Below are 26,865 nucleotides of genomic sequence, written 5' to 3' on the forward strand. Positions count from 1 at the left end.
TTTTCATCCAGCATTTTTCTTTGAATAACTACTATTTGCTTGATACAGCCCTGCAAAATACAGAGTCTAGGACAAGTTTTAGCTCTTTTGGAATTCACAATGACGTGAAAAAAATCACCTTAACAATAATTATAAGACAAGTATGGTGACTTAGATTCCAATGGAAAAGGTGATACAGGAACAAAAACAATTTAAGACAGAATAAATACAAAGAAAGTCTTTTGAAAATAGATTGCATAGAGATTAAGGAGGGTACTTGTTGGGATGAGCACTGGGTGTGATATGTAAATGATGAATCACTAAATTCTATCCCTGAAACCAATAATACACTATATGTTAACTAACTGGAATTTAAATAAAAACTTGAAAAAAAAAAACGTAGGAGTAGTAAAAGGGCATCCAACTCTAAAGAGCAGGTAATAAACATAGGAAATCAGGATCTGATGATCCTGATTCAGTAACTTTAGGAAGGCTTCAGGTATGTTTAAGAATGATGGATAACTGGGCATCAGAGGAAGTGAGAGATGTGTCTGTGGCGTTTCCTAAACTTGTGCAGTTGATGACAGAGAGGACAGCACATTCTCCTTCAGAAACCTCACTTGAAGCCAGTGGCAGAGACCAAATACTGCTGGATGCATCACAGCCTCATCTAATATGGTGGGGGTTTTATTGTCTTAAGGAGAACTCAGAGAGAGTGCCCTTCCGACAGAGCTTAGTAACTGCCTTCAATGCGGAATCAGGAGGAAAATTCTCTGGTTGTTAAAGTTCAGACTTGTTTGATCCAAACCTGTAAGGATGCATTATAAAGTTTGAATTCTGCATTTTCTATTGTGTAAGCCGTTTGCGAAGGGAGACTTGAAAACCTCGTGCTTATAGTCAGTGTCTGAGGGCTGGTGTGGTTCTGGGTTTGCACTCTGTTGCTGGTAGAGCTGGCTGTTTTCTGGAATGCTGGTGAAATGGAATATGGGCTTCATCTCTCTGTGTCTCAGAACCGTCTTCTCTTGTCGTATTGTCTTTAGTCATCACCTGGCAGGTGCCAGGCTGGTCAGAGACCCTGGACGAACATTTGGGTCATTATTTTGGAAATGGGATAAGTTGTAGCTCTTTGCTTTTCCTTAAGAATGTAAATATTTGTCATCTGTCTTCCATAACTTTCCACTCTATTTTCTCTGTCTCTATTCTATCATATTCCCATCCTAGATATTCATATTCTAGAATATCACTGTCCTTTCCTAAAAAAAAAAAAATTCTGCAACTTAATGTATATTTTTCTTTATTCTCTGGGAAAATAGTGCTGCTAAATTTTAACATTGCAGATAATACTTATCCGAAATGATTTGGCTTAAACACAATTTCCCATTTATTATCCAGCCCTCTATTTCTGAATTTCAGCATTGTGGAAGAGATAGCCTTTGGAATTAGATAGACCTGGGTTGAAATCCTGACTTTGCCACTTAATTAGCGATAATACTTTTAACCTTGTTGCTCAGAATGTTGAAATGCACGATCTCTGCTCTGCCCCAGATCTTACTGAATCAGATTCTGCAGCTTAACAGGATCCCCAGGTGACCCATGCACACGTTAAAGCTTGAGCAGCACTGCTCTGTATCACATCTCTATGCAGGAAAGACACTTCACAAGTGAATCAATAGTGAGATGGCCACTGAGAATTTTCAAGTAAGACACGTAAGATTATCCTCTCGTCATTAAATCATAAATTTACAAATGAACCAAGAGAGAAGACAACCTACAAAATCTATTTCACTTCGAAGAGATAGGGGCACCTGAGTGGCTCAGTTGGTTAAGCGTCTGAGTCTTGGTTTCGACTCAGGTCACAATCTTGCGGTTTCATGAGTTCGAGCCCCTTGTCGGGGTTCGGATTCTCTGTCTCCCTCTCTCTCTGCCCCTCCTCCACTCACGCTGTCTCTGTATCTCTCAAAACAAATAAACTTGGAAAAAAAAAAAAGATAGCAAGACCCCCCAGGCCATAAGGAATCTTGGCTGAAATTGGTCCACCTGTGTCCATTTACTGTTTTTGCTACCAGATTGTAAGAATTGAGGTTCCATTGGCAATGCCATGGCTGTATCAGGCTCTCTTAGTCTTTTGATATTAAACATTCAAATTAGGAATCCCCTTGTTCCAATACCAAGTAGTAGGATTTTACTCTGGATTCACACAGTATATGAAAAGAACATACTGGTGATACCACCTTGCATTCTATTGACTCCATTGCTGTGATGGTGGGACCAATAGTAAGAGTGGAAGTGACGTTCGTGTGTACTTGCCATAGGATAGGCACTATGCTAAGTATATCCATTGAACAGTATGCAGCTGGTCCCTGTTTAGAGAATACTTGATCAGTTTCTTCCTTTTGAACGTCACTGGCATGAATGACAGATTGCAGAGAGCTGGGCTTGTGCACGTTCAGTGCCTGATCCTGGACGGCCCTGTTTACTCCTCCACTTAACAAGCCCATCATCCATTTTTCTCTTGCTAGAAATAGAAGCAAAAAAATCATGTGATACTGTATAATTTATGAAGCCCCTTCTCTCTCATTATCTCCACCGACATCAATCACTGCTTCCAACAACTCCGAGAAGAAGCCATCATCATCACCATCTCTATGTTACATTTCATGGAAATGAGTGTCAGAGACCTTGCCCAACACTATATGACTGAAGCCTGAAGGAGCCAAGTCTGGCATCCACATGTTTGGACTCTCAAACCTGTGCTTTTTACTTTGTAACATGCTTATATGTCTAACAACTAAGTGTGTGTGTGTTGGGGGGGGGGGGGTTGGTGCCTGGGTGGCTCAGTCAGTTGAGCTTCCGACTTTGGCTCGAGCCCCATGTCAGGCTCTGTGCTGACAGCTCAGAGCCTGGAGCCTGCTTTGGATTCTGTGTCTCCGTCTCTCTCTGCCCCTCCCCCACTCACACTCTGTCTCTCTGTCTCTCTCTCTCAAAAATAAACAAACATTAAAATAAATTTTTAACTAAGTTGGCAAGAATTCAGAGGGGAGTTTTCAACAGGTAAGGGCTCTCAGATCCTGTATCAGTTAAGATTAGGTTTTACTGCAAATGACACATAAAATAACAGTGGTTTGAACAAGATAGTTTCTTTCTCTCTCATGTTCAAGAAGTACAAAGAAAATCAGTCTAGTATCTTTATATTATTTTTGTTTTCCGGTGCATGGCTTACATTCCCAAGGTCATCTCATGGTCTAGTTTGGCTTCTGGAGCTCAGCCATTACATCTGCATTCAGGCAGTAAGAAGGAGAAATAGGAAAAGAATTATAGGAAAATAAACAAATAAACCCCAAAACACAACATTGCACACACCACTTCTGTTCATATTCAGTTGATAAGATCTTTTTTTAATTTTTTTTTAACATTTATTTATTTTTGAGAGACAGAGACAGACAGTGCATGAGCAGAGGAGGGGGGAGAGAGAGAGAGAGAGAGAGAGAGAGAGAGAGAGAATCTGAAGCAGGCTCCAGGCTCTGAGCTGTTTATTAGCACAGAGCCTGGCGCGGGGCTTGAACTCACGAACCATGAGACCATGACCTGAGCCAAAGTCGGACGCTCAACCGACTGAGCCACCCAGGTGCCCCTTCAGTTGATAAGATCTTAGTCACATAGCCACACGTAGCTGGAGGAGAGATTGGGAAATTTTATTTTGGGCAATTATTCATCCATCTAAAAATCAGTTATTTTATAAAAGCCTATTTTTTCCAAAATGTCCAATAAAGAATACTAGTTACAGTTCTGTGTACCTCTTTTTTTTCCTACTGTGTAATATCCCTAGAATTTGTCAATTTTACAGTTTAAATTTTAAAATGTGTACATTTAGAGTTAAAGCTTTGTTTCCTTAAGTTTTCTTCTGTATCTTTTATATATAATTAACTCTTGGCTTCATATGTTTTAATCTAATCTAATGATAATCTAACCCTGTTTAGGATACACCTGGAAAGATGTCTAAACAGGATCTTTTAAAGCTCTGTAGGAGCGGGAGAAGACTCATACTAGTCACTGCTTTACACATTGAACAGCTTGGAATTTGTGTTATTCCCAGAATTTGACTTTGGATCAAGTTCATATCCATGAAATTTGTACATTCTTACACAGCACCTAGCAGGCAGCAACCCTGCACCAAGCAGTATGCCAGCTGGTGGAAATAAACATGAAATGAACACGAAGAAATCATGGTACTGCCCTGGAGAGGCCCCTAATCTAATGGGCAAGACAGAGAGAGATGATCAGACAAATTATAACCTCAGACTAGAAAGTAAGCTCACCATGGAAGGACCACGCATGGTGCACCCCAGGTAGCAAGCTTTGCCCTGCACTAGGGAGCCAGCCAGGGACGGCTTCAGTCCCTGCTAGTGAGAAAGTCATACCAATAGTGAGAATTAATAAAAGGGGAAGAGATTTCCAATAGCATTTTGAAAACATATGCTGCCAGTAATTTATTTTTTTTTTTTAATTTTTTTTTTTCAACGTTTTTAATTTATTTTTGGGACAGAGAGAGACAGAGCATGAACGGGGGAGGGGCAGAGAGAGAGGGAGACACAGAATCGGAAACAGGCTCCAGGCTCCGAGCCGTCAGCCCAGAGCCTGACGCAGGGCTCGAACTCACGGACCGCGAGATGGTGACCTGGCTGAAGTCGGACGCTTAACCGACTGCGCCACCCAGGCGCCCCCAGTAATTTATTTTAAGTGCCTAAATTAATTGTCACAGATTAGAAAGTAAAATGAGTAAAATATTGTCCTGGTGGCAATGTTCTTTATTATAGTAGACATTTATTAAAAGTGTGTGTGTGTGTGTGTTTGTGTAGGGGCGCCTGGGTGGCTCAGTCAGTTAAGCGTCCGACTTTGGCTCGGGTCATGATCTCACGGTCCGTGAGTTCGAGCCCCGCGTCAGCCTCTGTGCTGACAGCTCAGAGCCTGGAGCCTGTTTCAGGTTCTGTGTCTCCCTCTCTCTCTGCCCCTCCCCTGTTCATGCTCTGTCTCTCTCTGTCTCAAAAATAAATAAACGTTAAAAAAAAGTGTGTGTGTGTGTGTGTGTGTGTGTGTGTGTGTGTACATGCACACAAAGCTCTGTGTGGGACAAAGAGATGTAAGGATGTGGTCCCTACATTCCAGGAGCTTCAGATCCAGAAGAGGTTAAGGCAGTGCACAGATCACTCTGACAGGGGTCCATGTGTATAAGAAGTACCACATGGGTAGTACAGACAGTAAACATCGTGAGATTTCAGTGAACAGAAGACATACACTTTAGGGCCGAGTGGTGGAAAAATCTTTCTAGAAGTGGATATAGTTTGTCAGGTGCCTAAAACAACAGAAGCAACAGGATTTTGCCGGGTGTTGATGGTGAGGAGGATTGGAAATGTGCAAAGGTCCTGAACAGAAAAAGGACATTATGAGTTATCTTTGAGGACTGATGAATGGCTCTATCAGTTGAGGTGGAAGATGTGTATTGTTAAAAGATGATATTCAAAAAGAGACAACGTCATAACTCTCGTAGAAATATAAAAGGAATGTATGTGAAAGATTTTACTTAACTCATTTTTAATGAGGAAGTTACAGCCAGTTTAAAAGAGAACCCCCAAATGGACACATTTATAAGTCAGGAACATTGAAATGAATGTGCAGTCAGAGGCAAAAGTGGCTTCTTTCACAGTGGGAGAGTGAAGTCAGTTAATTGAGCCGTCACTGGGCAGAGTGTTTTTTTCTTTCTGTAGAAAAGAATCTCTGGCGTTGCTATCAGTTGTCTATCATATGCACAATTCTATTTTATTTTTTTTTAATTTTTTTTAAATGTTTTATTTATTTTTGAGACAGAGAGAGACAGAGCATGAACGGGGGAGGGTCAGAGAGAGAGGGAGACACAGAATCTGAAGCAGGCTCCAGGCTCTGAGCCGTCAGCACAGAGCCCGACGCGGGGCTTGAACTCACGGACCGTGAGATCATGACCTGAGCTGAAGTTGGACGCTTAACCGACTGAGCCACCCAGGTTCCCCTCATATGCACAATTTTAAAATAGCTCAAAGGCATTAAAAGGTGCAGAGTGCCTGCAGACTTAAATTAGACAACCCCCAGAGAGGTGAGCTCTGAACAATGCATCGTTTTCTCCTGAGACACAAAATTTTCCAGCTGGCCTCCAGTGTTAGGGATCAGACTGTGGAGGACTTTTAATGGCAGTGGGTGGGGCTTTCTCTCATACATACTGGGTGTCAAATGGATCAAAGTGGCAACTTGATCTTAACCCCGAGGTAACAGGTTCATGAATGGAGAGATCCTTGAAGTTGGGAGGCATTTGGGGAGTTTGAATATTATGATAAAGATTTGACACCAAATAGGCCCAAACTGAGATGGAGACAATGGAACTGGAAAGAATGTGTGTAAAATTATATAAGAAGAATCAATATTGGTTGAAAGGGGAAATAAAAAGTAACTGTAGTTTTCAACCATGATTTGGAACCACTTCTGTTCAATTCAACAAATACTGAGTGCCCAAGCATACTAGGATCTGTGCAAGGTTCTGGGGTTACAAAATCAGTAAGATAGGGTTCCTGCCCTCGAGGAATTCTCAATCCCAGGAAGAAGACCGATATCCAAACAAATGATAGTGCAAAGCGAATGCTATAGCAGAGGTATATTTCAAGTGCTATGGGAACTCAGGTTAGGGGGGCAGTTAACGATGCTTGGAAGGTGGACAGGTGTGTCACAGGAAGCCACCAAGGCACAGGGGCATTTTAAAGATCTCTGTCATCCAGATGAAATTCGGGTTGCATCATGCCAGGCAGGAACTGCATGGACCAAGAAGTTGAGATTTGAAGAGTGGCCTGAGAGAAAAGGTGGCCGGGAAAGTACAAGAGCCTCAGAAGATTCAGCTTTCTAGGGCAGGGCTGGCCCATGATGGCAGCAGAATAGAGACCCTCACGGAAGGGGGAGACGTTAGCAGCCACGGGCTCCCTGGACACCAGCGATGAGAGAGCCTTTTGCTGCAGTGTTATTCGCTGACATACAGAACGCATTTTCATAGCTGATAGATTAATATGCAATAGTTTGAAAATCTTACGTTCGAGCTGAGTCACGCTAGCTGATTATGACTGGCAACACTGAAATTAAAAGGCGGTGTACCAGGGCATCATCATGGCGCTGGTGATGAGTTCCCTGTCTGTGGTCTGTTGGAGAGGGTCCTATGAATGAAAGGTGAGCTCCCCATTTGAACCTCAAGTGAAATCTTTCTTCTGTTATCCAAGTTTATAGATATCCTTTTTAAATATAAAGTCCAAGGCATTTTATTTTGCGTTCTCAGATGACACAGTAGCTTGCCTATGATGAGTGTGGACCTGGGTTAAAGGTCACCAGGGGCAGCTGAGATATCAAGTTAACCCATTTTAAAAAGCGAAAAACAGTACTCCAAAGTAACCCTCACCTGAAGAAGTATGGGACCCTCACCTGGTGGAGGATGTACCAATGACAGTCGGTAGCTACATTACACACAGAGATGAAAACTGTGGCTCTTGAAAAAAGTAATAACGGAATCTTCATCATCTCATATACCTTCCAGCTACATGTGCTTTCTTGTCAATTTTCTCTGCCCTTGGTTTTTAGACTTTTGCTTCTATCTCATTATGACCAAAACATGCAGTAAGTTAAATGATACAAGCAATTGTATACTGTATGATGTTTTCTATTTGAAGAATTACTCCAATTTTGTTTCTTAAAACAGTCATAATCAGTAAGTGAAAGTTATTTCCTCTTGATGTGGTAAAGGACGATTACTCCCCAAAGGAGCTTGTGCCAGAACAACTAGAATTAGAATCCAAATCCTTATTTTCGCAGGTGGATGGTCTTAACGTGCTTCAGCACTGCATAAGTAATCATATGGGAGATAAGAGAGTATATAAGGTACATAAGACTGGCCGCATCACCGGATCCTGAGAAAGAAAGCGGTTCAAGGAGAACCCGAGAAAGAGTGTCATTTGCTCACGAGACTTGGAGAGGGATGACTACAAAAGGCCATTGGTTGGCCAGTAGGCTTGCCCTTTCTGATCTTTTCTGTAAATTGTCGGGAGTGTGGCAAGCACAGAAACCAGATGTCTGAGATGAAGAAGTGAGGCAGGAAGAGGAAGCATCATCAATACTTGGCTGATTTGGAATTTGGCCAGAAGAACAGGTTATCTGGTGAGAGAGGGGAGAACAGAATCAAATGAGACCTGTGTGTGTTTTACAGAACCGTCTTGTGCTGAATGACCTACAAGAGCTTAACACCATATCTTTTGCCAACGGGTGTGTCCATTTTTCATTCGCGTTTGGGCTCAATGTTTTCTGATGATTGAGGTTCCTGAAAGTCTGATGTGTACGTAAACTGGGCTCCCAATAATTGGTTTTATTCAGCCTATTCATTCTGGTTCCATAACAGTTGCCATGTCAGTGTCCTTTCCCAGAGTGAGCTGTTGCCTGCAGCAAACTCGGGGAGCCTGGTGTTCCCTACCTTTCTTTTATGGGGCTAATGTAGGACCAGCATTGCTTGGAGACCTCTACAAGTGAACATTTGGAATGTACCACGTTGGCAGCTCCTGGAGCCAGAAAAGTGTGGGAACACACACCAAGCTGCAAGTGTTCTTATTTTTTTTTAAGTTTTTTTTTTGTTTTTTGGTGTTTTTTTGAGAGAAACAGAGACAGGGGCAGTAGGGTAGAGATGGAGAGGGGGAGAAAGCGAGAATCCCAAGCAGGCTCCACACCGTCAGCACAGAGCCCAATGCCAGGCTGGATACGAACCGTAAGATCATGACCTGAGCTGAGACCAAGAGTCAGACGTTTAACCAACTGAGCCACCCAGGTGTCCCTAAAAGCTACAAGGGTTCTAAATGGAGGCCTTAGTAGTTTGTGCTTGGATCAGAGACAGGTGGGTCCTTTTTTTTTTTTTTTTTTTTTTACACAATACGCCTGAAAGCACCATTTATCAGCTGTCATAAATAAAATTCTGTCAATAATTTCTATCATTCATTCTGTTATTAACTTAGTCTAAGATCCTTTCCAAGTCAAAAATTTTTATGTCTGTGCTTCAGTTTCAATATTTAGAAATGGAAGAGGAAAATAGACGTTTTCGAAGGTCTGTTATGTGCCGCACACTTTATAGTATCTCATCTTTTACTCTTCCTAAAACCCCAGTGAGGTTAAGTATTCTTCAGTCCCATTTCACAGCGGGAAACATGGAGCCTCAGAGAAATGGACACATCCAAGCTCGTACAGCCAATGAAGGGCAGAGCTGTAACTTGAACTTAGGACCATCTGATCTTCTCAATACACTGATGAAATTATGAAAATGTAGCTTGTGAAGGATCAGTCATCTGTGCTGAGAACATTATTTAATGCAGCTATTTGTAATTCAGTGTGACCAGTGCTGTCTCTATAAATTTCATATAATTTGCTCAGACATTCCAAGTAACTTCTATGGGGTTTTCTTCTAGACATATGTTTACACATACTTTTGTAGTGCCTTAGTTTCTTAATACATTAAAAATACCATCTACAAACAAGAAACATGGTAAACCAAGCCCATACATCTATAGTAGAGTGAAAATAACTTTTTACTACCTTGGGCAGTAATATTTTTTCTGGAAAGGAAGCAGGTGAAATTCTAGTGCTTCAACACTGATTCTAATGCTACAATTCCATCAAAATCTATTTAAAACGTAGAAGTGAAAAACGTAAGCAATTAAGAGTAAAAACTAACTGACGTTGGATTCACATTAGTGTTATTCAGTGGTTCTTAAATTATTCTCCCGTGGAACGTGGTGTTCCACAAAATAGACCAGGATATCAAAGTCATATAATAAAGATCTTTTCCTAATTTGCATGAAAAATGTAATACACAGATTTGTATAATTTTAAGTTTTTGTAATATTCTTAAGCCTCTGGTATATGTCATCACTGATTGCTATAATCTAGCACTAGTACGATATATGATCCAGTAAAAAAATTGCATTTGGATTACTTCCACAGATCAACATTTTGTGGTAGTTCATAGACAGTAACCTGACCCCCCGGGGCTTGGCCACCTGAACTAGTTTGAAAAATTAAACTATCAATGAAGTTACTTTAAAATTATTCACTAAACACACCACTCGGGGCAAGTCAACCTTGTTACTGGAAGATACGGAATGACTCCACCGAGTAATCATTCAAATATTTATGTAAAGTTTCCTTCTTTGCATTCAGAAACTATAATAAAATGCTTATGAAAAATGAATGCCTTCCCTACAGCATAATGGACAGTCTCTTTCAGCCTATTTATACATAAAATGCCAAAATAAACATTAAGAAAACATTTGCAAAGTACATTCAGTATTCCCCTCTATCCCCTCCCCCCAAAGCAAAACACCAGTATGAAATAGTTCTGTGATTCTGTGCAATTCATCTCCTCAAGCTCCACAGTACCTAGCTCATCTATGATGGAAGAATATGATCATTTAAATGCAACAAGAACATCTTTGTAAATGGGCCTGCCCCCTCTCAACAGCAACACAGAGCTAGAATTCATCTCGCCATTGGCTCTGCTTCCCGTAAATGAAGGAGTTGAGTAACCAAGAAGCCAGCTAGACCTTCCTCCCTTCCTGAGCTTTGAGGGCCAGGTCTTTGCAAATTCCACCCTTCCTTCCTGACAAGCCTGGACTTTAACAGTAACAGGGCAGTAACAGAGAGATGGAAAAAACACACACATCCACCCAGTGCTGACCTTTCTTCTCTTCTATGATGGTCTCGATGTATTTGCTGTGGAAAGTATGCCCAGTAGATATAATACCAAGAATGGCTTCACGATGACTTTTTAATGGGTAAAAAAAAATTACGGCTGAGGTTTAAAGAATACTATTGACATTCTCTACGGAGAATGTGGGTTACATCTAAGTGAGTGAAACTGCTAAACATTGTGAGCTCTACCCAGAGACAATTAGGGGACAAATGTAGGTTTCTATCTCCTTTTTGGGTCTGTAGTAAATGACAGAAGCGTGTAAATCTCCCACATAGGTGTTTTCTAAATAAACTTTTTTTTTATTTTTGAATAGTTTTTAATCTACAGAAAGCTTGCAAAGAAAGTACAGACAGTTGTCCTGTTCCCACACCCAATTTCTTTTATTAACATCTTACGTTACCATGTACATTTGTCACAATAAGAAACCAACATCAGTGCATCATTATTAACTAAATTCTGGATTTGTTTTATTTGTTTTTCGCAAATATCTCTTTTCTGTTCCAGGATACCGTCTAGGATACCACATCATATTTAGTCATCGTGTCTCCTTAAGTCCTGTCCAGACTTACACAAGTATTTTTGAATTACTGAAATATGATAGTAGATGGTTGGGGATTTTATTACACGTGATAATTAAGGCAGAATTAACCTATGGTGAAGGACTCCAGATTCTGGGTTTTTTCCCCTTCTGGGAGGAACCCCCTTCAGTCCCCAATTCAAAATATCTTAGATGGTAGTGATTGGAGAAGTATCCTTTTTTGTGCTTGGGTAGCTTAGAGAGAACTAGTAAATTATCCCCTTGACATCCCTAATTTGCTTCGTTCCCCAAATTTACCACTGTTACATCCACAGGAACAACGGGAAGATACGTCGTGGCTGTGGATATTACAGTGTGGGGGGGGAGCGAGGATAGGGTCTCTTTTTAAAAAAATAATTCGATATTTTTCAGTTAAAAACTGATGGTGACTCGGTTCACAGGGTGGGCAGAATGCAATAGCCTATTGATACTTAACTTCTATTAAACCATAGCTAGCGACAATGTACAATTTTGTGTATGTACATATAACCATAATTACAAGACAGCAAGAAATAAGGCTCTCAAGACACAGAATCTGAGGAAGGACACATAATTGTTCTGTTCAATCTTGGAGCTTCTTTTAAAGGTGACAGTGGAAAGTCCCATTGACAGGAAGCTCTTCAACTCCCATTGCTCTAGTTTCCTGTATAAAAAGAAGTTAAGCCTCGCCTGCTTAACTACAGAAACATTTTAAGTTAACTAAGGTTTTCCATTTCTCCTGCCACTTCCCGGCTCAAGCTGTGATCACTGTGTGCCTGGAACTGTTGCAGTAACCTCATTCAATTCGAGAGTGCGTGTGTGCCTGCATGTGTGTGTGTGTGCGCGTGCGCGTGTGCGTGTGTGTGTCTGTTCTGACCACCTCTGTTGGCACTGACCACCTCTATTGGCAAACACCCTTGGTCTAACCTACACATCACTGCTGGATTAAACTTCCCCAACGTTTCTATGGGCACATTTTCCTATTCAGAAATCTTTAGGGGCTTCCCATTTTCTAGAGAAGAAAACTGTAATTTTTCAGACTAGCATTAAGTAACTTCTCTGATTTAGTTCCAGCTTAAAATTTCCAACATTATTTTTCTTCTCTCCGATATACCCAAGTCCCTGCACCAGCCAAATATGTCTTCTTTCGGTTCACTCAAAACCTTCATTAAATTAATCACTGTAATTATTATGAACAAACAATTATTTTGCACCTTCATTACCATAGGCTTCCTGCCTTGAGTCTTTGCTTAGCTTTCTTCTTGACTCTTGTCTCAAATTTATCCCCTTTCTAAAAAAGGCCCAGGTAAAATCCTCCCTTCATTTCTCTTCAACTCTCACCTACCCCCTGCCTCTAGTGATCTCCGTCCTGACAACCTGCAGGGTCTACATGCACTCTCAGTATGTTGGTTTACCTACCCCTGGTTGTGTTTGCTATATGCATACTTACGTAGTGTCCGTGCCAAGTGCAAACCTCACCAATTAAACGGTTTTTTATTCTTCTTCCATGTAACATGTGATGAATATTTTCATGTCATTAGATATTTTTGAAGTGTGATTTTTAATGGTTTCATAGGTAGTCTGCCTCACATTCCACATTGTATTAAGACATATAGTTGGACATTTAGATGTCCCGTTTTTTCTATAATATAATGCTGTCCTGAACATTCTTACTCATCTCTAATTATGTATTTGAGATAAATTCCTAGGAATGGGCTTCTTGAGAAGCATTTATGAAGTTCTTGATCACATTTCCAAATTTCCTCCCGATATGTTGTGCCAACTTTTTTCTTCTATCAGCAGTGTTGGAGATGCCTATGTTATCATTGTCTCATTGGCACCGCAGGTCATAATTTGCCTGTAAGAAATCTTGTCGGGGGGCACATGGGGGGCTCAGTTGGTTAAGCGTCTGACTCTTGATTTTGGTTCAGGTCATGATCTCACAGTCATGAGACCAAGCCCCACGTCAGGCTCTATGCTAGTACGCTGGGTGTGGAATCTGCTGAAGATTCTCCCTCTCCCTCCCTCTTCCCCTCCTCCACTTGTGTGTGGGCTCTCTCTCTCTCTCTCTCTGTCTCTCTCTCATATCTGTTTGCCATCTGTTTGTCTCCTTTGGGAAAAAAATGTCTGTTTAGGTCCTCTGCCCATTTTTAGTTGGATTGTTTGGTGGGTTTCTTGTGTTGAGTTGTAGAAGTGTTTAATGTATTTTGTATGTTGACTCCTTCTCAGATATGCAAGTATCTTCTCCCATTCAGTAGGTTGCCTTTTCATTTTGTTGATGGTTTAGTCCCACGAGTTTATTTTTGCTTTTGTTTCCCATGCCCGAAGAGACATATCTAGAAATACGTTGCTACAGCCGATGTCAGAGAAATTACTGTCTGTGCTTTCTTCTAGAAGGTTTGTGGTTTTATGTTTCCCATTTAAGTGTCTTTAATCCAATTTGAGTTTATTTTTGTGTAAGAAAGTGGTCCAGTTTCGTTCCTCTGCATGTAGCTGTCCAGTTTTCCCAGCACCATTTATTGAAGAGACTCTTTTCCCCATTTTGTATTCATGCCTCCCTTGTCACTGATTAATTGACCATATAAGCGTGGGTTTCTTTCTGTACTCTCTATTCTGTTCCATTGATTTATGTGGCTGTTTTTGTGCTGGTACCATACTGTTTTGATTACTATAGCTTTATAGTGTATCTTCAAATCTGGAATTGTGATACCTCCAGCTTTGTTCTTCTTTTTCAAGATGGCTTTGGCCAATTAGTATCTTTTGAAGTTCCATAAAAATAGCATTATTTTTCTAGTATTATTATTCTAGTTCTGTGAAAAATGCTCTTGGTATTTTGATAAGAATTTCATTGAATCTGTAGATTGCTGTCAGTAGTATGGATGTTGCAACAATATTAATTCTTACAATCCATGAAGATGAAATATCTTTCCTTTGTGTCAAATTCTTCAATTTCTTTCATCAATGTCCTAATAGTTCTTTCATATCCTTGATTAAGTTTATTCCTAGGTATTTTATTCTGTTTCATGCAATTGTAAATGGAATTGTTTTCTTAATTTTTCTTTCCCTACTTTGTTATTAGTGTGTAGAAATGCAGCTGATTTCTGTGTATTGATTTTGTATCCTGTCACTTTTCTGAATTATTTTATTGCTTCGAATAGTTTTTCAGTGGAGTCTTTAGGGTTATATATATGTATGTATATAGCCATACCATGTATACGGTGTGTATATAGCCATACATATATGTATATGATATGTATATATCATATGTATATGGTATCATGTCATCTGCAATTAGTGACAGCCTTACTTCTTTCTTACCAACATGGACGCCTTTTATTTTTCTCATCTGCTTGCTGTGGCTAGGCCTTCTAGAACTCTGGTGAATAATGGACATCCTTGTTTTATTCCTGATCTTAAAGGAAAGCTCCCAGTTTTCAACACAGAGTATGATGTTATCTGTGGGTTTTCCATGTATGGCCTTTATGATGTTGGGGTATGTTCCCTCTAAACCCACTTTATTAAGCATTTTTATCATAAATGATGTCAAATTTTGTCAAATGTCTTTTCTGCATCTACTGAGATGATCATATGATTATTTATCCTTTATTTCGTTAATGTGGTGTATCATGTTTATTGCTTGGTGAATATTGAACCAACCTTTCATCCCCAGAACAGAATCTTTTAATTTTGATGACTTTCAGTTTCAAATTATCATGGACTTTGCTCTTGATGTGTTACTTAAGGAATCCTAGGCTGACCCAGAGTCACAAAGATTTTTCTCCTACGTTTTCTTCAGAAGTTTTACAGTTTAGGTTTTTTATAGTATGATTTTTTTCAGTTAATCATTGTACATGGTATGAGATGGCAATTGAGGTTCATTTTTTCCATGATAAGTAGCAAAACATCATGAATCTTTCCAGAAAAGGAAATTGGAATAACTCGTCTCTCAAAGACATGTTTGTTTAAAAAAGAGGGGAGTGGTTTGCCTTCAAGGTGATAGACAATAAATTATTGCTGCTGGTTCTTGAGTCTAATTTGGAGCCTACCTCAGATGAGTGAATGAATGATTATGGGCAGAAAACCATACATTATGTTACATTACCACTTGGGTTGTTTGTTTGGGAGCTAGGCTTGCTTATTTCCCCTAAACAATTAATGTGATTGTGTCAATTAATGTTTTTATTTCTACAACAAGCATTTTGAGACCTAAGGAGTACAAGGCACTGTACTTCTTGGACGGTGTGGGAAAATAATTTCTCTGCAGTCCATGAATAACCTGTGTGCAATTAACATCTGACTTCTAGAATGAAAGGAAGTCAAAGTAATTAACTTTCTTGAACCACAAAATTATTATATAAGGAACATCTGTAAACATTATAAGATTTGGCCTCTTGGGAATGTACTCATAAAGATTGTTAAGGGAAAGGTGTGATAAATAAGAAATATACCTTGGAGTTATTTGTGAAATGAAAAGTATTTCAGTAATTGCCAGAGCCACCAAAGCCTTTTTATCACCTCTTTTTCTCTATAGGTCATCAGCTCAATGAGCTCCCTTTCTGAGTACTGCCTGCCTTCCATTCTGCGTACATTGTTTGACTGGTATAAAAGGCAAAATGGCATTGAGGATGAATCACATGAATACAGACCAAGAACAAGCAATAAATCAAAAAGGTACATTTCTTATGTGTAGGAATTATGAGGATCTTTCTTTCTTTCTTTCTTTCTTTCTTTCTTTCTTTCTTCTTTCTCTCTTTCAGAAACATAAATCAAAATGGGATTTATGCATCATCTAAATCTTCCTGCCTATGCATGGATACCTAGCAGGTGGCACAGGTGGCCCCTTGTCTAGCAGTGGGAGTGCTAGTCACTGCCACTTGTCACAGGTTGAAAAGACACACTCAGCCTTATTTTGACATTGGTGGGGCAGGTGTAAAGGGCCCTAGATTACCTTGCTACTTTCCTGAGCCCTCTCTCTTCCAGTCTGCACCTAAAAGCAGAAAGGCTGTAGCAGGCCCCACATGGTGCTGCCTAGTCCTTGTCAGTAACTTTGAGTGCCTGGTGTGCCGTCATGGGAAGGAGTCTGGACAGGACCTTAGCAGTAGGCCTGGAGGTGCCATGCATGAGCCCTGTGACTTTGGGCAGCTCACGACCTCTCTGTACTTTCGTCTCTTCACTAGCGAAACAGGGAAGTCAGATTACCTCATCTCGAACTTCCCTTGCAGCCGACATTTGTATTATTCTGTGCTCCCCCTTCTCTTACGGATTTGAAAAGTGGAACTTGCTGTTACATGAACCTTTTAGCAACCATAAAATTTAAGATTCTTTTACTGTCAAATGAAGGTGCCATCCCCCCAAAGTTTACATAAATCTATGGAATTCATGTTTGAAATATAAGTAAATATAAGAAAGTTGACTATATTTACCTTTTCTTAAAAAAAAGATTATTTTAAAAACATCTCCATATGAATTGATGGTGCACTTTTTAAAACAGTAAAGACAGAAATGAATCACTCAGAAAATCAGATATTAACTACTTCTTGTGAGTGATTTATGTCTCTCATTATTTCTTGACACTTCTAATGCTTTTTTAAAAATATCCACTTCTCAATGTCATGAAATGAATTACATTTCATCCAGAGTTGTGATTTCATTTTATAACATGCTTGAGTTTATGCAAGATTCAATCATTTGTTAATCATTTTGTTTGGAAGAGAAATTAATAACTTTTTATATTGAATCCTTTTTTAGTTGAAGACAAGGAATTTTTTATTAAGATATAACTTATACCTGGCAAAATTCATTCTTTTAAAGTGCATAATTCTGTGTTTTTTAGTATATTCACAAGGTTGTACAGCCATCACCACTAATTCCAGAACATTTCATAACCCTGAAAAGAAATCTCATACTAATTAGCAGTCTCTTCTCACAAATATTTTTTTGATATATCAAATTTGAAAGGTAAAGTCTCAATTCTAAAATTGGTTCAGACTGTGAGATTAATAAATTAATGGTATCATTTTATTATTCTTCCCATATTACATGTTAGTTTATGAGTAGATATTAAACCTTTCCTTGGAGATGAAGAATGGGGCAGTTTTAATTGAATTAAGTGAGTTTCAGTTTTGTTTCTCTGTTTTGTCATAATTTAGTTACTAAAACTAGATTTTCCATGAATTTATTTCTTTTTGTATTGAAAATATTGAAAATGATTATATATATAATATATATATTATTTTACTTTGTGTGTGTGTGTGTGTGTATATATATATATATATATATATATATTTTTTTTTTTTTTTTTTTTTAAGAGGCTCCATGCCCAACATGGGGCTTGAACTCACGACCCTGAGATCAAGAGTTGCATGTTACAGACTGAGCCAGCCAGGAACCCTTGAAAATAGTATTTTAAAACTCACGTTACTAATTGTTTTCAGGAGATCAGAGTAATTGCCAACATCAAATATAGCATCAGGACAGTGAAATTTGACTCAGCAGCATTTAATTAGCATTTGGACGTCCAAAATAAGAATGTGTGTTTGGGAGAAAGCCAAAAGAATGAGGGTATCTAGAGCATGATGTAGGTAATAATGAGAGTTTCTGTTACTAGGGAAAAAAAAAAAAGAGGAACTTTAGAGAAAAGCACAAGCAACCGAAAACAGTTAAGTGTGACAGATGTGTACTAGGGTTACAATCTCTAAGATTAGTATAATATCAACATTTTGACTGCCAAATAAATTTGTCAGATGCTGCTGGCTCCCGGCAGTTAGACCTCAAACCAGCAATAAAGTTGAATTCATTATTGGAAAAGTATAGGTCTTACTTTTATTTGAAGGCATAAATTGGCTTATTAAATAAAATAGAATCCGGGGTTTAAAGTTTTTTTCCCTGCCAAGAACTGCTACTTTCTCAAGGTCCTCTGGCCCCTTTTAAAGACCCTTATTGGCCATCCAGCACAACCATTTTCTCTCTATTGCTGCTGGCCATCTTTGAAAGTTCTCCTTCCTTTCAGTCTTCAAACATCTTGTTTACTTATTCCATGCTATAATCTCTAGGTCAGGCTTGATGAATGTTCTTTTTTAAGGCAGTTGCATGTGTTTTCCTCTCCTCCAGCTGGCAGGAGCTCTTCCAAGTTCTAGTGGGTCTTGAAGGACTTCAGATAGATGGTTTGGCCCAGTGCTCTCCCTCCTGGCAAGACTATTTGCAATAATCGTGAATGAATGAGCTCCTACCCTGTCCATACATTTCTCCTTGAGAGTAAGAGCTGCAACTTCCCTTGCTAACCCATTCTGTCACTCGCCAGCCTTTACTTGACTTGTTTTTGGTTATAGAGCTTCTCCAGAAGTTCTTTTTTATATCTTACATATCACCTTCCTTTCTTCTCATTCCCTTTGACTGAAGCAAAAAAAAATACTCCATATTGAAAATATTCTTGGGGTGCCTGGGTGGCTCAGTTGGTCCAACTTCAGCTTAGGTCATGATCTCACGATTTGTGGGTTCGAGCCCCACATCAGACTCTGTGCTGACGGCTTAGGGCCTGGAGCCTGCTTGGATTCTGTGTCTCCCTCTCTGTCTGGCACTCCCCTACTCATACTCTGTCTCTCTGTCTCTCAAAAATAAATAAACATTAAAACTTTTTTTTAATATTCTTGATTTATTTTGAAAATACCTGCCTGACAAGCCCAACTCTGGTCCTCCTTTCTCATTGCTTTTACTTAAAATTGCAAGGATGGAGCATTTACATGTTTGAGAGACTATGCTAAACATATTACACACTTTATCTTATTTAATACTCAAGCAAACCCTTCTGTAATTGCTATTATCATTCCCATTGTTACTGGTAAATAGAAGAGGCATCATTTTAACCTACGACTGTTCCACACCAAAGCCAATGCTCGTAGCGACTATTCTGTGCTAGAGTCTCAGCCATCGTTTAATTTGTCTTTCTTTGTTCCATTCCCAGTCAGCCTTCAGTTAGTATGTTAGATAAGCAGAACCCGGGGTGGGGGGGTGGGATGGAGGTAGACTGACATTTCTGTCCTTTGACAGTGCTTATTCAGCTCCCTGACTTTTGAGTGAGTTCAAATGACTCCACTTTGCTTCTTTCTACCTCTTCTTCCACCTGCTTTATAACCATTCTCTCTCCCACCACCCCATTCACATTTCTCTTCTTTCACAAACTTCAAGTGGCAGAAGGTCACGAGGAAAGAGGCATGGGAACAAAAGAGAAAGAGAGGGAGAGAGAGAGACATGGCTCCTAACCTTTCTCCACCCTCCATAGTCCTGCTGTAGCTGATCATGGTACTACGTCCTTATTATTCTCTACGTTGTGTAGCTTCTTTCATAGGTGCTTCTCAATATATACCTCCCATATGACAGCCCTGCCCTGCGTCTGTATCTGTTCTAGAGATGATAGGATTCCAGAAAGTTACCTTGGAAGAGCCCACAGGATGAGCTTGTAGATTCACAGATAGCTACTCAAGTTGACATGGCTGAAAAGTTGAAATTTGAAGTCAAATATTCTGATCCTGTGTTAGTTCACTGCACCTCACTGGTAACAAAAAGCATTAGCATATATTTACCCCTGCAATCTTGAAATAGCAAATCTGGTTTGCAGTCCACTGGGAATGAGCCCTAGATGTCTGGCGAATTGTAGCACTCCGAGAATTTTTTTCAGTGCCACTGAATATGAATATTTTATATTTTACAGTGATGAACAACAGCGTGATTATTTAATGGAAAGACGTGACCTCGCCATTGATTTCATTTTTTCTTTAGTATTAATAGAAGTTTTGAAACAGGTCAGTAATTTAATGTTTCTTTTAGATAAGGTTTATCTGAAAACTACTTATGTTTTTAAAATCTAAGTTTTAAATTGTCCATGAATTTCAAATATTGGGTCATATGAATTATGTTTATTGATTGCTAAGGATCACAGAAGTACTATTACTGATGTGATCTTTAATAATCTCTTCCAAGTTAAAGCGATCTTTTTTTTTCTTTTCAGATTCCACTCCATCCTGTAATAGACAGTCTAATACATGATGTTATTAACTTGGCTTTCAAGCACTTTAAGTACAAAGAAGGGTAAAGTAATTTGTCTCTTTAGAATTTTGAAGAAGTTGGGCACTTAAAACTAAAACAAGTTGGCTCTTTTTAGATGACCAGGGATCCCTAACTCATCTCATCGTATCTTATTTAGGTACCTTGGTCCTAACACTGGAAATATGCACATCGTGGCAGACCTGTACGCAGAAGTCATTGGAGTGTTGGCACAAGCTAAGTAAGTGAACGTCAGCCCTCTACCATAAGATCTTGAGCCCCTCCCCTATCGCACCCAGCTCTATTCTCAGGAAGGGACTGTGTGTGAGCTTACAGAGAGCTAAAGTCTTTTTTTTGCTATGGGTTTCATGTCTCTGAAATTGACTAAAAGTGCCCTCGAGGCAAGTACCAAGTCTTTTTCAATTGTTTTCTCCCCTACCTTTTTTACCCAGCATTTGGGCCAGGGGCTACCAGGAGTCCATGAGTTTCAGACTACTGCATCAAAGAAAGAACCGGACGAACCAAATTGCTTTCCTCTCTGCCACAAATATTCCAAAGAAGTTTACCACTTTGAGGAGTCTTGTTTTCTGTATTCTCTGAGCGTGTAGCTACGATATCTATCATCTGTGAATGGGAAAATTCCATTCTAGAATGTCCCTTTACTATAGAGCTTACTTAACTCAGCTGAGCTAAAAATGTCCCAGACTCTGTCATGGAAACAAGTCGGGGGAAAATTCTCATTGCTAAATTTATCTGGCCCCATAACGCTACTTAGCAGGCTAGAACAAAGTGGTGTTAGACCATTACCAATAATATACTTCTTCCAAAAGTGATGTCACACCTTGTTCACCCGTCTTCATCTTACTCAACCCCGAGGCACATCAGGCAAGATCCCGAATGCCTAGGTGAGGCAAAATGACCCAGAGACATAATGCGAATCCAGGCGAAGAGTTGGGCTTAAAGCAACATGATGCCCTGATGCTTATGAAATACAATCTTCAGAAAGAGATTTTTATCTTCAAGAAGAGATGGCGTTTCCTAACTTAGTAGCATGGAAATACCCAATTATCAAAAAACAGAAAGTTTTGAAAATGTGTACTCAGCAACCTCACCTAGCCAAACATAGACAAGAACTCAGGCAACAGACCCCCAGAACTCTTCAGTGTGACTTACTTACTCTAACCCAGTTTATCCATCTCGGGTAGCTATTTTTTCGAACCCCTAAAACATCGCTGTTAGATGGAAGAGAGGTAGACACACTGATGCCGTGAGAAATATCAAGCTCAAAGACTGGCAACAACGGAGAGGAAAGAAAAAGTAACCAAAGCACCCTGAAAAAACTACAGTGTTACCTGGGCCATTTTGCATGAGATCATATCACGCTTTTATCGTAGCCCATTGTAATAATTGTGGTTCATGAGTCATCAAGAAAAAAAAGCATAATATATTTTTTATTGCAACTAACAATAAAAGTATTAGCATTTTTAAAGGATAAGCTTCAATTGCCTGGCAGCTTGATTCATATGTATGCACCTCATTCCTATAAAAGATCAGAAAAATGAGTTATTGCTATATGTTCGGCTGATTTGTGTCAAACCCTGAAAATCTCAACATATTCCTGTGTAATTCCTCTTGGTATTACCTCAGCCCTATTCTCTTATACTATCGTTTGGAAAGTTTAATTTGCCAAAAAATGGCTTTTGTGTTTTTCTTAGTTTTTGTGGATTATGCAAACAATATTGGTTTCCTTAGAATGACCTTTCTTAGCCACATCAGTTTTGAGTTAGTTATGAATGAATTGAAAAACAATGTCATAAGCAAGCAACACTCTAAGGCTATAGGAATTTCCATATTAGGTCAGATCTATGATCCACCCGTCCAGTGTTTTCTTGCCAACCGTGGTTTTTTTAAATTTCCATGATGTCAGTATTTGTCCTAATTCTGCAATAGCCAAGTATGTGAAATGTCTCAATTTGGACAATGCTCCAGTACTTTCCACTCGTAAGAGAACCCTTTGGCCAGTGAGTTCTTACAGTACCTGCAGTAATGTATAGTAATCACAGTGCTGTATTCTCACCTAGTCAGTGTATAGGTAACCTTTATTGATAGATGATACAATCTTCAACTAGTGTCATAATCCAAATTATCACATTACTCTTTCTCATGAGTAGGCCAGAAGCATTACTTTGTCATTGACTTAGGAAAGTACTGTTTCCTTTGTTCTCAGTGGGGGAAAAAAGGATGTATGCTTATCTACTACAGAGTGGTTATCTTTTTTTTGTTTCCCAAATAAGCGAGTAATGTAACAGTTCTAATTTTAGATTTTATATCTAGCCGGTAATGCATATGAAATATTGTCTTTATTCTGACTGTAGTTGTTAATACTTAGCTTTGGTCTTTAAGTTTTAGCAAAATCACTATTTTTAATCTTCCTAGTGCTAATGCACTTAACTCCTACCGGCAAGGGGAAAAAATTTTGCTGGTTTGTGATATTTGCCCAAAGTGTTGACTTTTTCAAAGTCAGTTTAGTTAAGATTAGATTTTTTTAGAGTAAGTTTTTTTTGGTTAAAATCTGGTATATTTATTTAAATAGTCATAATGGCCTCTAAGATTCATAGATTTCAAAATTGCTTTCTCTTTATGTGATATAAACACGATGTACATATTCTTATACTCTTTTATATGTACTAAACATTTTAAAGCAGTTTATTTTTATACTGCTGTTATAGTAATCCAAAGACTGAGTAACGATTTAATTACTGTATTTACTAAAGACAGTACTAAACACTAAAGGCATAGTCATTGAAAATACATTTATTTTTTCCTAAAATTATTTTAGGGGAAAATAAATTTTAAGTGCAAATAGATTTAGGTATTTTTCTATGCTAAAATAGTATATTTATGTCATTTGGGACTTTTAAAAGCAAAAGATAACCATATTTATTCTTAAATGAGAAATAAATAGACTGCCAGCCACCTACTTGTGAGAATGTGGAACTAGTAAATTATACAAATAACCTGCCCTCTCCTACCTCTTCTTGTTTTAGTCATGGATTAGGGATGGAAAGCAAACTTCCTTAAGTATCATATGGTCCTCAAAACAATATAACTCTAACCTGTTAGATTACTTTTTTCCTTTTAAACTCTCACATTTAAAATTAAAATCACTGAGGGGTACCTAAGTGGCTCAGTCGATTAAGTGTCTGACTCTTGATTTCAGCTCAGGTCATGATATCATAGTTCATGGGATCAAGCCCCACATTGGGTTCCGTGCTGACAGCACAGAGCCTGCTTGGGATTCTCTCTCTCTCCCTCTCTCTGGCCCTCCCCCGCTGTCTCTATCTCTCAAAATAAATAAACAAACATTTAAAAAGTCATTAATAGGGTTTTTTTAGTGTTTGGAAATAACTTGAATAAACACATAATTTTTAAAAACCAGTTGCGAATTAATAAATTTATATAATCTTGATTGAAAGTGTCCCTTCCATTGCTTTGCCACACCAACTCTGCCTCCCACCCTTTCTCGTTGCTGCATAAACTCTCATCCTTTACCTCAACTCAAATCCCCCCAAATCTCCTCTAATTTTCCAGCTGGAAAGAGCCCTTTCTCCTCGCCTTGGAGCCTCTTTAAGTGTATTATTCACATAAAAGGAAATGTGAAATGAGAAAGTGATCTAGTCTAGCATTCCACCTCCCAGAAGGATCAGCAAGATTTGAGCAAAGGGTCAGATACTTGTGAACACACCTCACAAACTATTATTATTATTGTTATTATTATTATTATTGTTATTATTTGCATGACTCATGGCCAGTTCTACATCGTTTTATATTCCCAAACAAACTATACACTGTTCTTAGGGCAGCAACTATATTTCATAGTTCATGACCATGTAAGGCAGCTGGAGTATGGTGGAAATTCCTGGACTTTATGTCAGAAGACCTGGGTTTGAGTCGTCTTTGTCATGTCGATCTTCCAAATATGTTTCTTCATTTATAAAATGGGAATGCATTCACTGCCTGACTCAATGGGTTTTTGTGAAAGTAAAAGGAGTATAATGTGCATCAAATATTAAACATCTTTTTTTAATTTTTTATTTATTTATTTTTGAGAAAGAGAGAGAGACGGAGCACAAGTGGGGAAGGGGCAGAGCGAGAGGGAGACACAGAATCTGAAGCAGGCTCCAGGCTCCGAGCTGTCAGCACAGAGCCCGATGTGGGGCTCAAATTCATGAACTGTGAAATCATGATCTGAGCCAAGATCAGACGCTCAACCGACTGAGACAACCGCCCCTAAAATATTAAACATCTTACAAATATACCTTATTGTTATTCCTAGTCTAGACCAGTGCATCATAAACTTTAGCACATCAGAATCACCTATACGGTTGGTTGAACGAGATTACTGGAATTTACCCCTGGAGTTTCTTACCCAATAGGCGTGGCGTGGGCCAGATAAAGCCTGTTCCTCACAAGTTCCCACACAATGCTGCTGCTGCTGATCCCAGGGCCACACTTTGAGAACCACTGGCCTAGACATAACATAGCACGGAGATTAAGCACTGGGACTCTAGAGCCAGACATTTGGCTGGAAACCCTGGCTGTGCCATTTATCAGCTGTGCGACTTTATCACATTAAGAAATCTCAGCCTCAAGTTCCCTTGTCTGTGAAGAGGGTATAATAATAGTGCCCTGCTCGAGTTGCAAGGATTAAGTAATTGTGAAGATGAAATGTAGGGTTCACTGAACTGTGCTTGGCATATCATGGATGCTGGATATCTGCTTGTTGCTGCCATTGTCACCGTCCTCAGCATCAGATTGTTTTCCTCCTCTAGAAGAAGTAGAAAAGAGAGATGACCCAGGAATTTGGAGTTTATATTTTCTGTTCCGTTGCCTTCTTACAAACCTTTTTTATTGTGAAATATATGGAGCAAACATGAGAAAAAAAATCCATAAATTGGTTTAGAAAAATACAGTTTTCACAAACTGTTACCAAATGAGCGTCATGTAACTTCCTGTACCCAAGCCGAGAACTAGAAAATTGCCAGCTCTCTCTAAGCCTCTTACACCGACTTGCCAATCACACACCTCTTGTACTGCCTTCTGGTAAAACAGTGTCTGTGTTTACAGCCTACTTTATTTGTCCCAAACTTTCTACATTGAGGTGTCCAACGTTGTTGTTTCAACCTTCTCAGATTCCATTACTGGGCCTTCAACTTTCATAATATAATAACCCTCTTTAATCATACCTCACTCCTAATTGACCTTTTCACATATGTAGAACCACAGGCTGATGGTCTCAGGAAGCGAAATACAATGAGTTTTAGAAGGCTTTCCTTGTTTTCTTAACCAGCCATTTCAGAAGTAGTTTGGATAACTTCTGTGTATATATTCCTCTACCTTAGGTGCTTGGAAGAACTGCTACTATTTTCCATCCTCTTAGGATCTATTGTTTTAATCCTGTATAATAATGTTATAATTAATATTATTAAATATTAACATTTTCCTTTCAAATAATACAGATACCTTACATTCCTTGCAGACTGCGTCTCTTTGATTCTAACATCCCACGCAGGTAGTAGAAAGCTTATTCGTCTTTCAGATTTGATTTCTATTTTTTCATTAGTAGATTTTCCTTCAACCTGAAAATAATTTTTTCAGCAATCATTAACCTAAAACTATAAAAGAAACAACTACAGAAAACTTTGGAAATGGATTGGGACTATGTCTTGGCATTATTTGCTGTCATTGTCAGAAATAGCTGGCCTGTGATATTGCTCAGATGCTTAAAATTGGATACTTTAGGCCATTGGAGTTTGCAAGTATGTGGGAAATTGCTACGCCTGAGGAAAAGAAGCTTTTTTTCGTGCTCAATTTAAGAGCTAGACCATTTTGAGAGCGTCTAAATAGCCCTGGATCTTCTCCCTGACTGAAGGAAATGTTGAGCATCTTATGAGAATAAGAGAAGAAAGGAGAAGATTGCACTCTTTGCCAAATCCCCAATATCGAATCCTTACAAAATGGCAGCCATGTACTTCACCTGATTCAAAGGAACGTTGTTGCTGTGCCCCCATCACTCCTAGATGCTGGAGGCCTCCATTACAGTCACTTTTGTACCCATGATTTGAGAAGTCACTCATGTTCTCTTCTTAGATTCCCTGCTGTAAAGAAGAAATTTATGGCAGAGCTAAAAGAATTACGGCACAAAGAGCAGAGCCCATATGTCGTTCAGAGTATTATCAGCTTGATAATGGGGATGAAATTCTTTCGAATTAAGATGTATCCAGTGGAGGACTTTGAGGCCTCTCTTCAGTTTATGCAGGTAGGTAATGTCTTGGGCAGGAGAACCACGGGGCCCTCACCCTGAGCAACTCCCTTCATCAGAATGATGGACCTGATTCCAAGTCATTTGCTTGTCAATGTGGAAAGAGTCCTGCCTTTGCCTCAGCAATTTACAACGTGCTTTGTATCCCCAGTAATAGAATTTCAGGCAGATAATTTCACTTTT

At 39.1% G+C, this 26,865-nt stretch overlaps 1 protein-coding gene across 10 annotated transcripts in view; it reads left to right on the forward strand.

Annotated features, from left to right (window-relative positions):
* Positions 1 to 26,865, forward strand: part of FRY (FRY microtubule binding protein) — a 339,974-nt gene that overhangs the window by 149,516 nt on the left and 163,593 nt on the right. For all 10 annotated transcript variants that reach the window (XM_049646775.1, XM_049646767.1, XM_049646768.1 and 7 more), the window contains 5 exons: positions 15,853 to 15,992; positions 20,029 to 20,119; positions 20,326 to 20,405; positions 20,521 to 20,601; positions 26,511 to 26,679. In XM_049646775.1, coding sequence (XP_049502732.1) covers positions 15,853 to 15,992; positions 20,029 to 20,119; positions 20,326 to 20,405; positions 20,521 to 20,601; positions 26,511 to 26,679 — 561 coding nt within the window. The remainder of the gene's footprint in view (positions 1 to 15,852; positions 15,993 to 20,028; positions 20,120 to 20,325; positions 20,406 to 20,520; positions 20,602 to 26,510; positions 26,680 to 26,865) is intronic.

The sequence above is a fragment of the Panthera uncia genome, assembly GCF_023721935.1.
Source record: "Panthera uncia isolate 11264 chromosome A1 unlocalized genomic scaffold, Puncia_PCG_1.0 HiC_scaffold_16, whole genome shotgun sequence".
NCBI classification, from domain to species: Eukaryota; Metazoa; Chordata; class Mammalia; order Carnivora; family Felidae; genus Panthera; species Panthera uncia.